The 13,682-nt window shown below is 49.2% G+C and overlaps 1 protein-coding gene across 2 annotated transcripts in view; it reads right to left on the bottom strand.

The window, feature by feature from the left end:
- The window catches only part of EBF2 (EBF transcription factor 2), a 187,004-nt gene extending 173,983 nt beyond the window's left edge, over positions 1 to 13,021 (bottom strand). The window contains exons 1-6 of one of the 2 annotated variants that reach the window (XM_019714882.2): positions 12,486 to 13,021; positions 9,837 to 9,993; positions 8,663 to 8,726; positions 8,312 to 8,367; positions 7,743 to 7,816; positions 1,584 to 1,652 (exon numbers count right to left, since the gene is read on the bottom strand). In XM_019714882.2, coding sequence (XP_019570441.1) covers positions 1,584 to 1,652; positions 7,743 to 7,816; positions 8,312 to 8,367; positions 8,663 to 8,726; positions 9,837 to 9,993; positions 12,486 to 12,616 — 551 coding nt within the window. In that variant the 5' untranslated portion in view covers positions 12,617 to 13,021. The remainder of the gene's footprint in view (positions 1 to 1,583; positions 1,653 to 7,742; positions 7,817 to 8,311; positions 8,368 to 8,662; positions 8,727 to 9,836; positions 9,994 to 12,485) is intronic. The other variant, XM_019714888.2, reaches the window with a different exon arrangement.
- Between the last annotated feature and the right edge of the window lie 661 nt (positions 13,022 to 13,682).

The raw sequence follows: 13,682 nt of genomic DNA, 5'->3' as shown, positions 1-13,682 counted from the left end.
ATGAAGATTAGTAAGCTCAGTGCACATGCCTGAAAAGGAATGGATCTGTGTCTAAGCTGCAACCATATCCTTCGATTATTATTATTCCCCACAAGGATCCTGAGGGCATCCTGGGAAGTTGGGAAATGAGGTCACGTGCAACCCAGCTCACATAAGTTAGGACAGAGAGCGTTGGGAGAAGGCAGTTGTGGTAGCGAGAGGAGCACAGGCCTAGAAGTAAGGACAACTGTTTTCTAGTTAGTGCCAGCTCTGCTCCAACCAGTTGTGTGGGCAACTCCTGTCACTATTCCCAGGTTCAGTCTTTTCATCTGTCAAATGAGGATGAGGGCTGACCCCAAAGAGTTCTTACAACACTTTCTTTTTAAGTCTCTATGCACTTTCAGAAAAAAAAACAAAGAAATTCCATAGAGCTCCCTAAAATTGGTCTCACCTGAACCTCCTAAGATAGCAACGTCATCACACACATCCATCGAACATTTCATATTCGGCTATCATCCCCTTCCAAGCATCTCAGAGAATGCTGCAAAACTGCCATGGCTATTTCAGTAGCCTCCTGAAACCTACAGAAGCAGGCAGTACCCTCTACCTTTCCCCTCCGTTATACTTTTGAAGAACAGAGATGCTGAGTGCTTCGTCCAAGGTCAGAAGCTAGGACAGAAACAGAATTCCAGCCTCCTTGTTCCTAGGGCTATGCTACACTTTCTACAAAGAAACCAAGCTGGCTTTCTGGGAAGAATGCCAGAGGTTCCATTCTCCCAACTGAGAATTCATTGGAATATTGGAATAACAACTTTGGAGACTGTGGTCTCTCCAATCCATTTCAGGACCTGGCTAGAAACATGAAAACCCAAAGAAAGAAGCAATAGGGAATTATTCCGTTTTTTAACGAAAGAGAAAAAATTAGGGGTGGGAATATGGGATTTCTTAAAAATTACATGATTGCTGGAAGTTAATTTGGTATTTCTTCGTTGGTTTATAAGTTCTGTTTCCAATCATAAAAACAGACAGCTGAGGATGCCTAAGTCACGTTTTAGTGAATTAGCATCTTGTCCCAGAGAATCTTGCCCATTCTGCATATAACATAGAACCCAGAATGCAATCCTCTGTGGTAGAAGGGAATCTCCCTCAGTGCAATAGAGAGCTTGTCATAACCCCCTAAACCGTAATCTAAATTGGAAGTCTTTAAGCCCAGTAGCAATCACGGAGAATGATAAAGGGGTTGCCACTTAACTTGGGGTATACCTCTTCTTCTAGGAAACTGATTGAGGCCCTGCCCTGCCAGATAGGAGAGATGGCATTCTTTACCATCCCTTACCATCCACACACTCCTTATTACGCTGAAGCCAGTGTACCTGGAAAAGAATCCCATCATAGATTTAGAGACAGATGTTCAAAAAGGAAGGTTCTGAGTTCTTCCAAGAAAGGCCAACCGGAACAAGAAACTACATGTTGAACTAGTGTCATGCCTTGAAAATAACATGAAACCAACCTTACGGCAAAGCCCAAGTGATCAGTACTCAGAGTCGAGATTCATAAAGGAAAGAAACTAGAAACGATTTTTTTAAATCACTTTTTCCCCCTACCTGTCGATGATGACAGGGTCTGAAGGAGTCTCATTTCGGTTTCCACAACTTTTCTTTTCGCAACATCGACTGTAGATTGGGAAGGAACCAAAAGAGTACAAGAAATTTGTTAAAATCAAGAAAACACAATGAGCATACAATGTCAGAACGTTGACAAAAATGAGTGTCTCCTAGGTGGCCTCTTCGCTATCAGCATAAAGCAGGGTTTATGGCCATGTTTTAAAACAACACTAAACTTGAAACCCAAAGATACTCATTCAAATTCTCACTCTGTGACTTAGAAATTGGGTAGTTCTCAGCAAATCACAACTTTCCCAAGAGCCATATTTGTAATCTGAACCATGGACAGTTGGATTTTAAGATCTATAAGGTTATTTCTAGCTCAGTGTTGAATGATTTTATGACTGTATATTTTAGATCTTTGTTTCTTAATAACTATTTGAAGAAAGAGGGGGGAAGGAAAATGTATAAAATAGACCATGAGTTGCTGCCTGGATTGTTATCAACCTTATTTACATAACATCTTTTTTCCAGAGAACTCGGTGGACTTTATAAACATTTATTCATTCATTCATTCATTCATTCATTCATTTCCATCATTTTCTAAAAATGATAGAGGAAGAGCAGAACTATGGTGTACATTTTAAAATAGGAAGAAAAGGTGGCAGGGAGCTGTAAAATGATAGCGCTAGTCATTTTCACCAAGTCTAGAACAGGAAGTCCCATCTTGAAAACTCTGCCTCCCAAGACTCGCACCTTGCAAAGTACTGGGCACCTGGTAGATGCTGGAGAAATTCAAGAGAGAAAGAAGAGGCCCTAGAACAATTACAACAGATAGGAAGGTCTCCAAATGACCTGAGGCAGAGAGCAAAACACTCCAATCCAAAGGTGCCTGTATGGAAAACCTAGACAAATGTGAAAAGGGCAAAGGACGTTTGGTGGGAAGGAAGCACTTGAAAATAACCTCCCCATGTTGCCCCACTGCTGCTTGTCAGGACCACAGACTTCTGAATACCTCTCAGCTTATTCAAACACATGGTCCATCCTTGACCGTGGTTGGCTAAAGATGCAGCCTTGATATGGCTTATAAGGAAAGTATTACCACCCACACCAGTTAGAGAATATGTCTAATAAACATTAGCAATAACAAAACTATATGTAAGCACTGCCCTTCTCATGATGGTTTCTCTGTAGCTTAAGAGTGATACGGCACCATAGAAAAATTGTTAGAGTGGGAATCAGGACACAGGCGCCTAATCCAATTCTGTCCCAAACCAGCTGCGTGAATTTAGTCTAATCTTTTTAACCCCTCTGGGCTTTGCCTCCCTATATATAAAATTAAAATGTTGGACTAGATTATCTCCAGAGTCCCTTCTAGGTTTAAGAAGTTCATGAGGCTACAAGATTCCCTGAGCATCCTTTGAAAGTGATGACAGGATAAGGAAAAGAGGGACGCCATGTGGCAACAGGGACGCAAAGGCCTAACAAAGCCGAGTCATAGATTTACTTTCTGGTTCTCCGCAGTCTTCTTGCCCTCTCTGATCCTCAACAGGATTACAAACAAACAAATAAATATTTTAAAACCTTCAAAGTCCACCTCTCTTGTGCAGGGATGTGTGGATTATTTGGTGAACAAATCTATCATTCTCAAAAAGTAGAATATCCTTGAGAGATACTAAAAAAAAAAAAAAAAAAAACTTTCACCGAATCGGCACAATGAGTTTTTAAGAAATTTAATCAAATTAGTGGGAAGTAAAAGAAAAATTGTCTCAACTTTCTCAAATACCAGAGCTTACCCCCTGGGACTTTCTGAAATAATATTTTGCTTTTGAAATTATATTAGGTCTTAACTTTTAAAATTTCAGTCCATCCCAAGATTAACACCAATAAAAATGCTGGCCAGCTGCTCTCCCATCTCCCAAAGCTGTGTATGTCTTCCCAATTCCTACCCCCACCCGTTTCCATCTCCCACTTCTCCTTTTTCTGTTGCTTATGTCAAGGCAATACCTTTGCAGCTCAGGCAAACCTTTTTGCTTAGCAACACAATTTCAAAAGCCCCACACATGCTAGTTACCTAACGCCCTCTACCTAGACTCCCCTTTGACATCACACACATGTCGACCGAACCCAAATATGTGTGTGATGCTGGGTACAATTTAATTCCAAGAGTACAAACTGTCAGAATGTGCCAATCTGTTTAGTTTGAGAAGGAATGACTCTGAGGAAGCCGAGTAAGTTTGCAAAATTGCTCAGCTGAATTCAGCTGCTTTCCGTGGGGATTTTCTCTGGAGGAAAAGAAAAACAGATAAAAATGTAAGCTTGGTGCCAGTGTAATACAAATGTGGGGAATGGAGTCAGGGAAGGAAATGATATTCAAAGAAAATGCAGAGAAACTTCAAGACCCACTCTTCCATTCTCCAACAGTAACATATTTAAGGATAATCTCTAATGTAAATAGCACAGAAAAGATGTAGAAGACACTCAGCTGTTGCTCTCTAATAGTAAAGGTATAAAAATCATAGGACTGGGCTGTATTTGCCTCGTTTGAGCCCTTCTTCAAATTTCTCTGGGTTAGCCAAAGTTAATTCTTTTTCTTCTTCTTTTTTTAAAAGAAAAGGTCTCATCAAGATGTCCCAGTTATTCTTTATTGGGTTTCTTAAATGACATTCAGTCCTCGTGCCAGCAATATTAACATAAGCAAAGGGAAGTAGGGAGTGGGAGATATTCATGAACCCAAGTTCCCCAGACAATCGCTCTGGGATCAGGTATGTGGATAGCTGACGTTAAGGAACTGGACCCTGAATTACTCAGACAACAAACTCAGTCCTCCCTTCCCTTTGCTGGGTGGATAAAGCCTGAGTGACCAACTTCAGGTTCGGCTACTTTATTTAAAAGGCTTTTTAGGGTTATTTCCTAACAGGCAAGTCTCTAAGTCTGAAGCTCCTGAGAAGTGTTTTTAAAAATTGAACAAGACTGTAAAAAAGGAAAAGAAGGGAAAAAATTAAACAAAGACAAGAGGAAACTAAACTTGGCACTAGGTAAAGATTGTGTCCCTAACTACCACAGAGAGACTCAAAAGTGCCTCTTTTTCCTAATGAATGAAAATGAAAGCTCTTCCTCTGCTCCCCAGTTTGTTGACTCGGTTTGGTTTAATTTATTCTAGTACTTATTTAGAGAACCTTTTACCTGAAATATTCTCAATTTGCTTACAGGCCTCTTTTATCCTATCTATCTCTTCATGGAGTCTTCGGAGAGAGAAAGAGAAAAGAGAAAACAAAATGGGGATGGGAGGGGGAATATGAGAAATTTTATCCCAATCCTGAACCTTACCTGCATTTTTCAGAAAGGGAGAAATGAGGTGGGAAAGGGATGTCTGGAGAAGGAAAAAAGCCCCAGCCATGGACACAGGGTACCCGTCCAGTCAGCCAAACGGCTCAAGAAAAGCGAGTGTGCCCTTTCCCCTCCAAAATCGTTTTTAAAATTCAACCCTCAACTTTCAAAAATCTGTCTCTAATTTCAAACTCAAATAAGCGCACAGCATGGTGGCTTTTGTTTTGTTTTCTTCTCCCCAACTCCTCCCTGCGATTGCATAACAAAAGTGTCTAAATTCACACCATCTGGCCGATAAAGACACTGGCCCCACTGCCCGGCTGGCCCATCTGATTAGGGCCCTGTCTAGCCTGCGCCTTGTGGCGAAAAGTCACAGCTGTGGGGTTTGCTCGCGCTCAATACAACTCTGTTATTAGCCAGCTGTAGGCCTTGAGACGACTTCTGTTCAAATTATAATATCTTTTAACCCTCTGAGCATTGAGGGCACAGGGGTGGCTGGCAGCAACGTAACAACTAGATTTCTCCTTGCTAATAATTGGCAAAATGAACTAAAGCAGGGAAGAGGGAGCAGAGACAGTTGGAGAAGGGAGAAAAAGTTATTCGTAAAGAGATTGATTTTATTCCCCTCCTCAAAGCTAAACACCAGTTTATGAGCTTTTCGACTGAAGATCAACAGAACATAAAACCAGTCAGGGAAATTTTCCAGGTATGCCCTAGAACAGCATGCAAATGAAACTAAATGTGTGCAATAACCACTGAGAAACAGGGCATCTGATTCATCCCTCAATCATTGACTGCTATAACTGGCTCTTAAAAGGTGGGAGAAGAAACTTTTTCCCCTTACTGAGTTGGAAAATCAACCAACTCAGACTGACACGCTGAATGAGAACTTCCCTTATAGATGCACCCAATATTTGCCACTACCCCAGTTCATCCCCCCCACACACACACACAACAGACACAGTACCCATCCAACGGATCATTTATTTACCCATAATTAATATTTGTTTTAAATTCTAGTTTGGGAAGAAAATAGCAGAGCATCTCTTCCCAGGTCTCAAATGCAAAGAAGTTACAGTACATTAAAATTTTATATTGTGTTACTAATGCAGACTAAACTAGAGGCTTTAAAAATTGATGCTGCTACTTAAACAGCATAAAATGAGGAGGATTTGATTGGGCCTAAAAATAAAAATGTCAGCTTTAACTACAGCTGGATGGGGCATGCAAGTATTATTTAAAGTGATAGGTATAATTCATCAGACAATGGGCTAGCTTGGGGTTTTTATTTTCTTTCCTTTTAAAAAGATAATTTATCCAAACAAAGACATGTAAAAGTAGAAAAATGATTTTTTTTTTAAAAAGCACCCTCCAATAAGCCAACTGAATCAGTGTTCTGACTATTTAATCTAGATATTCTCTGCAAGTTCATCTTGGAACAGTATTTTCTTTCTGAAGGACTATATCGAGAGAAGGAAGTAGCCCTGTGCTTACTGCATCGCCCCACACCTCACCCAGCTGCTCAGACAAGGAAGCCCCTGACCCCCTCAGCTGAGGCCACTGGCAGAGTTGAACTTTGCATTTGGCAAAGTTTGTTTTTCTAATACTTGGTCAACATCAAAACAAACACGTCTGATTGTTATGTTTCTTCCTGACTGTTTTGGGAGGGAGAAAGGGCTGCCAGGAGCTGACCATAAAATAGTCCAAACTACCACAGACGGCCAGCAATTATAAAAAACTAGCAAGTCTGGAGTTGGAAGACATTCACTGAAGCAATAGTGGAGTGAGGAAGAACTGAGGCTTTCTCTCCGATCAGAGGTATTGGAGGAAGAAAACAACGTGTATGAAATAAACATTTTCATAGTAAAATCGCCACCTCTTCCCAGAGTTTCCTTTTTATATCCTTTCTGGTCTGCTGTGGGATCCCCAATACCGGCACATACTAGGCACGTAATAAATGTTTGTTGAGAGATTAAGTGTGTGGATGAATTTCTTCTAATGTTTTATCTTCTTCTAGTCAGGCAGAAGAAAAGACTCAAAATAGAATGGATTGGTCTCTGAAAAGAAGATGGGGGAAGGTGCAGGGATTCGAATAGACTGTACCTCGCACGACTTGGCCATCAGAATCCAGCTGTTGCTCCCGACCCCAGATCTCCCAGCTGGGATCCACTGTTGCCCCACCCACCCACTGGTGATTAACCCCACTGATCTTTCTCTCCTGTACTTCCTCCTGACCTAAGAAACTCCCCTGACTCCAGAAATCACCAGAGAAGCAACATTCCGGAAGGAAATGCTTTCGAATCACAGGTGCCTCAGCTGTCCGGAGGGGGCCCGCCCCGGAAACCGGCCGCTGGACCCTCTGAAGGCCCCTCGCCCAGACTTCCAGTCGTTCCAGTGCTTTGACTCGGTAATGCTACAAGTGGCCCCTCCTGGAAATCTACCCCTAGCGCGGCCGGACAGGCGGGAACTGAGCCTCAATCAAGTACAGGCCTGCGGCGAAGACCCGTCCAGGGAAAAGTCCCAATTCCAAATTTGGCCGGGGGCTACCCCCGCGCCTCCCAGCGCTGCCACCTACTGCTGGACAGCAGAGAATGTCCACATGGGGAGCAAACTCCTGAGATGCCTGGGGATGGAATCCTGCGTGGTTCTGGTTTCCCTTTTCGAAATGCGCTAAGAATCTGGCTATTAAGTAGGAGCTCCTGATGAATCAGCCTCCCGCCCAGCGAGCCATCACCCCTGCAAGTCTGTGCCCCGACGCCTGCGAGCGGCGGGCCGAGCGCTCCCCTGCCCCGCTTGCCAGCAAAGCCCGCAGGACAAAGCGGCTCTTACCTGCACATGACTTCGTGTGTCAGGAGAACTCGGCACATTTCCGGATTCTTATTTTGTCCCTCGTAAGCTATGGGCTGCGAAGGATGCGGGGACAGGAAGGGAAGAAGTGAGAGGCATGGGGGGGTGGGGGACAAAGAAAAGGGACTTTAAAGCAAGCAGAGGCAGTTTTCCTCCCACTCCCCACTACTTCATTAGGAGTGCCCGCTGGCAGCACAGAACCTGAGCTGTGGCCTGGCTAACTCGAGCGAAATGATAATAGACAAGTTTGCCCCGTGAGGACATAGTTTTTACAGAAGGCAATGTTTGGGGAAACTGAATCTCCCAATAATTGCTTCCTCCCTTCACTCTTTTGCTCGCCTCCCCTCACCCCCAGCATCTCCCCAGCCAGAAAGAAACAAAACAACTGGGGAGAGAGGGAGGCTTTCCCCACCCCAGAGTGGTCAAGGTGCGAGTTGATGTGAAGGGGCATGTGCAGTCTGACCCAGGAATTCATGGAACGTGGGGTAGGTCAGGGACACATGGGGCAGGGGGGCCACCAGAGAAGGAAACGAGTAGACCTCAGGGCTCACCTGCTTGGTGACCGAGTCAATGAGCCTGACGTACAGGTCCTGCTCCGTGCGGACGCCTGCAGGGGAGGGGACAGGCACGGGATGAGGGCCGCAGAGCCCCTCCTGGCCCCCCAACCTGTCCCAGGCATGCGACCAAGCCCAGGAAGTCGCCAGGGGCCGCGGGCCCGCCGGAAGGCTGAACAGTCCTAGGGGCAAAGAACACCCACCCAAGCCTCTGGCCCTGTCTGAGCCCCCCAAAGCCCTGCTCTCCCTAGGCCTGAGGCGGCCTGCAAGGGACCTGGACAAGGTCAACAGCTTTCTTTGAAAGGGACACGTGCGGATGCCTCCACACAGAGGAAGCAGGGCACTCACCGTTGCTGTAGAGGAGCTGTAACTTGTAGTGGGTGCCGTTGTTGGTCTTCTCGTTGCCTTGTTCCTGAAAAAATTAGGCAGCGTTTGAATCCCTTTTTTTCCGGCCCCCCAAAGGAGGGAAAGAAGAGAGAGCATGTCCCTACAGTTCTCCAGTTGCCTTTCTCCCCCTCTGCCTGGCAGCTTTGAACGACCCCCTGCCCAGTCCTGGGTCAAAGGGCAGGAGCTTCTGCCGTAGGACCATCTCCAAACCTTGCCAAGGCCCGCGGCCACTTGACCCTCTCAATCCTGTCCTTCTCCCTTAAAAATGTCCTCAGAAGTGCAACTCCCCACCACCCCCAGTCGTAACAACCGGACACTGCACCAATATTGCCTTTAAACAGTCCCCACCAAACCCACCAGGCTCTGTCCCTCTTTTGGTAACCACAAGGCTTCTCTTGGCAGAAAGGTGATGGGACCTGTCATACAGAAGGGCAGCACTGGGCCCTATCCTGCCAGGACCGGTGCCTCCCGGGCCAAGAGCGGCAGGGACTGACACCCAGGTTCAAGAGGGACCTCTGGAGCGCCTGCTCTAAAGCTCGCATTGTACCGCTGAGGAGACTGGGGCCCATAGAGGGCAAGAGACAGTTCCTTTCCTCACATATCTGGCTTCCTTTGAGATCAAATGCAGCCTCACACGCAGGTCTGGTTTGAAGCGGTACTGCCTTGGGGAGCGAGAGTGGAAGGAGAGCGTTTGGCAGAGAAGGCCGGCCAAAGCTAGGCTCTGGGTTTCCACCTGGTACTACCCACTCTGTGGGTGCCAGCAGGTGCAAAATAACAAACAAACTAATAAATAAATAACACGAACAAAGGCCACAGCGGCCTTGGGTATACGTTTATACTAGGCTCTAGTTGGAACGGCGTTGGCTGCGCAGTCAGGCCATGACCAGGTTCTGCTAATGACCCAGAGGCTGGGTGCGCAGAGCCACCAGCGTGGAAGGAACCGCATGGTGCGGAGTGGGGGCAGGAGGTACAGAGAAATCGACTGATTAAGAGGCTGGGAGTGAGAAGCCTCGATTTATCATCCCTGATGATGTGAACGGGAAAGTGTCGTGAGTGACAGATGGAATCTTTAGTGCTTTGCAAGGAGGTCGTTATTAGGCGGGGAGGGGCAGAGAGGGGGGAGGCCTCCGCTTACTTTATCGTTCTCCACAAAGTCTACGAAGGCTGTGCGCTCAATCTCCACGGGCTGCCCCTGCCTGTCGTAAAGCGCCAGGACGAAGTGAAAGAAGTTGGATTTCCTCAAGTTGGAGGGAGGCTGCTTCTCAAAGTGGGCACGGGACAGGGCGACTCCGCTGCGCAGGAAGAGACACGGGGGCACCGGACACGGGGAAGGAGAAAAAGACACGCTGTTACCAATGTGCCCACACAACACTGCAGAGGTCAAGGGCCCATGTCCTGGGTCAAGAGTTCTGGACCCTTCGGACCTTTTTTCAATTTAGATTAAGAAGAGGGGACTCTGTAGAGGAGTCCCAGTGGCCCCGGGGTTCCGGTGGCGGGCCGATACCCCCTGCCGCTGCCACCGCAGGTTATTCTAGCCTCCGGCATCCCAGGGCCCGGCAGCTCACTGTTTGGCCTTTAGTCGTAACCAAAGGATCCCGGCTTCCGACTGAGGCCCCGAGCAGTCCCCCAAGGCGGCAGCCCACGCCTTGTCCTGTCGGCCTGCCCTTATCTATTCTATCAGGTGGCCTCCGACTGGGTCGGGAATCGGGGCTGCGGGATAAGCGCCTCGTTACTTTCAAAGACGTGACCCTTTTCCTTCATCTTCTTTGGAGTTACCTGTCCGGGTGCAACTGCCCACAACGCCGCCATACTATCTCGGAAATGTGGTAGGCGAGAAACCCCTGGAGGCGGGCTGGAAGCCCAGAGCCCAAGCTTGGCCCTGTCGGGAGAAGCCTCACCTCGTGTTTCCCTCGCTCTTCCGAAAAGTTGTGCCCGGGACAGTGGCAGGGCGGAATCTCCGCGACCAGTACTAGGGATCGCAGGCCACCCCAAAAGACGTGATACTGACGCCATGCCCCCAGAATTGCTGAGTTGGGAGAAGCCGAAATTTTATAATAAGAGGAAACGTCCTCGCCTGGGGCCGAAGGGGATCCCCACTCGGGCCGCATCTCTGGGTGGCACCAGCCAAACCCGCTGACTGAGACACCCATGTTGGAGACCCTTGAGAGTATGGGGTGCAGACACCTTCCTCTCGACCTGTCGCGGCTATGGGCAAACTGGCCGCCAGATCGCATTTAACCGGAGACTCCGGGCCCACGCGAGAGCGCAGATGGCCAGAGCTGCCCTGCGGCGCTGCGATCTCTGGCCCTCCTGCCCCAGGGCGCGAGCACTTTTCACTCTTGAAGTGTGTAAAATTTTGCTAGAATCCCCCACTCGAGCTGCCTGTTCCAACTTTAATAGGTATTTGATCCAGGGAAAAGAGGAAAGTAGGGGAGGTGTCTTTAAGTAGCTCCGCTAAGGAAACGCGCTGCGGAGCCGACTTTGTGGAACTGCCTGATTTCCCTCCGCCGGCAGCCCAGCGAGCCCCAGACGGCTGCAGAAAGCCACCGCCGCGGTGTGCCATCTGTCCGAGGGATCCCGGCGCGTCCCAGCTCGGGCAGGAGGTAGGGACCGGGCCGGAAGTAGGGACCCGCCGCCCGCCCTGGTCTCAGGAGCGATGCCATTTTTGCTTCCTCTCCTCCAAGGGTGGCGGCTGATTCGCTTTACCCGGGACACCTGGAGACGTGGCCTGCTAGGAAAGGAGGAGTTTCACGGCGTGATGGTGGGACTTAGAGGAGGATGACCAGGAGAGCAGATAGGGAGGCGGCAGCCGTGGGAAGAAGTTCGTGGGTTCTTGGGGGGGCGGGGGTTAGAGGGCTTTCTCTCGCAGACAAGGTCGTGGAGACCACAAATCCCAGCTCAGCAGTGGCGATGAGAGAGAGGGACGAGAATGTCTTCGCAGGGTGGCACCCTGGACAAGGCGTTTACCATCTCAGCACGCGGACGCTTAGAAGCAGTCAACTTCAGGGACTAGTAGCAAAACTGGAAGTGGTGATCCCTGCGTTTGCGGCTCTCTCCTCTCCTCGCCTTTCTTCTGCGGCTCCTTCCACAGTTACTCCGTCTTTTCTCTTTAATCTCTTCTCTTCCCTTACCCCGCCTCCATGCGTCTGGCCCACTGTTTTATCTCTGCGCCCGGACCCTCCAGCCTGCCCCCTCCCAGATCTCCCGGCCGCTTTGCCTTCCCAAGCAGCTGCTTCGGCCTCTCCCGCTCCTCTCGCCGCCGCCGCCATCTGCCTGCGGGTCTCCCGGCCTCCAGGAATCGCCCGGCAAGATGCAGCAGACAGGCTCTCGCAAGCGGCGTGGCGGAACCTGGGAGTCGCCGGGAAGCCGGCTCTCCTCGGATGGCCGCCGCTGCCAGCTCCGGTCCTCACGCTGGGCTCCGGGCGGGGCCCGCCTGGCAGAACTAGGAGCTGAGCTGAGAGGCGTTGGATGCTACTTTGTTATTTTTCCTCCCAAAGAGTGGTCTGTGGGGAAGGAGTGGGGAGAGACACAACGACCCAGGCAGTTCAGAAACTCGAGTGTTGGCTGCGGGGTAAGTGTTCCCCTGACTATAGTGACCTGCCTGCCGGAGGGCGAGCCCCAACGCGCGGGGCCCGGGCGACAGATTGGGGGAGAGAGAAAGATAGAGCGAGCGGGCGGGTGGGGTGGGGGTACGTGTGGGGGGCACACAGAGACAGTGAGAGCGCGAGAGAGCGAACAAGCTAGAGACTTTGAGAGCATAACAATTGTGCGGCCGTCTGGTTACCTCTGCGCCGCGACATTGGCGTCCACCACGCCGACATTCCGGACCCAGGACCTGACCGAATCCATCTCGGCGCCCAGCGATTTCTCTTTCAGAGCTGGTCCTCTTCCTAAAGTATCTTGAATCCCAAACATTTAAAAAATCTGATCTACTGTCTCTTTAAAAATAAGAGTTACAACACTGTCGTTACTGTTCCCAACGCTGTCACCAAACCGTTTCCTCCAAAGCAAATCCAAAAAAAAAAAAAAAAAAAAAAAAGGATCAAGTGCTGAAGTTTGAGTCTCTCTTGGAGAAAAAGAAAGAAAAAAGATAACCAGTCCTTCCTTCGCTTCACTCGTGAGGTGCGGACTGATGTAGTTAAAGTTTGGGTTTTATCCTCCGCAAGTTCAGATCTGCCGCCTCAGGCCCTCTGTCCTAAGTCGCTCGCATCCTTGCAGCGGCAGTTCTGCCTCCAGAAAGTGAACACAATTTAGAAGCATCACCTGTTCTGGGAGAAACAGGAGGAGATTGATGGCTGCCTAATCTCTCTCCTTCCTCCTGGTCCCCCTCCCTGCTCCTCCCCACCGCTCCAATTTAGAAAAAAAAAAAAAAAAAATCCCCAACAGGATCAGTTGTAAAAGGAAGGGGAAGACCCGGAGCCGAGAGGAGGCGGTGGCTGCGAGCACCACGGAGCCGGGCTGCAGCCGCTCGCGAGCCCCATGAATGGGTTACTACCGCCCCGGCCGCCGGAGGCGGAGCTGCGGCCCGATAAGGAGCCTCATTTGCATGGACGCTCGGGATTGGCCGATGCTGGGCAGGCCGGGCCGACGTCCTCCGGCAGCGCGCGCCACGCTCCGCGTTGCCAGGAGTCCGGGAGGTGAAAGGGGACAGAAAGATGTGGACGCTGCGTCCTCGGTGTGCGTGCGTGGGAAGGGGGCCCCCCGGAATCCAGCACTGGGGAGTGGGTTAGCTGGGCTCAGCCGGCTGGGATGCACCCGCTCAGTCTAGATATGGGAGCGGGAAACCTCGGTGGATCCTGCCTCTCCATGTAGATTTTTTACTCTGCCGAAAGGCGTAGTCATTCCTGGGGCTTGGATCTGTGTGCGTGTTTGTGAAGAAGCGGAGAGTGTGACCACATGTACTTATGTTTAATGCAAATGTTCCCCCAGAACAACCTGGTTCTCTGAATGGCTCTCCCAAGTCTCCTGGAGTAACATGGTG

This window comes from Rhinolophus sinicus, linkage group LG07 (genome assembly GCF_036562045.2).
Source record: "Rhinolophus sinicus isolate RSC01 linkage group LG07, ASM3656204v1, whole genome shotgun sequence".
Classification (NCBI taxonomy): Eukaryota; Metazoa; Chordata; class Mammalia; order Chiroptera; family Rhinolophidae; genus Rhinolophus; species Rhinolophus sinicus.
Note: the sequence above shows the minus strand (reverse complement) of the source record. Positions and strands in the feature narration are given on the sequence as shown.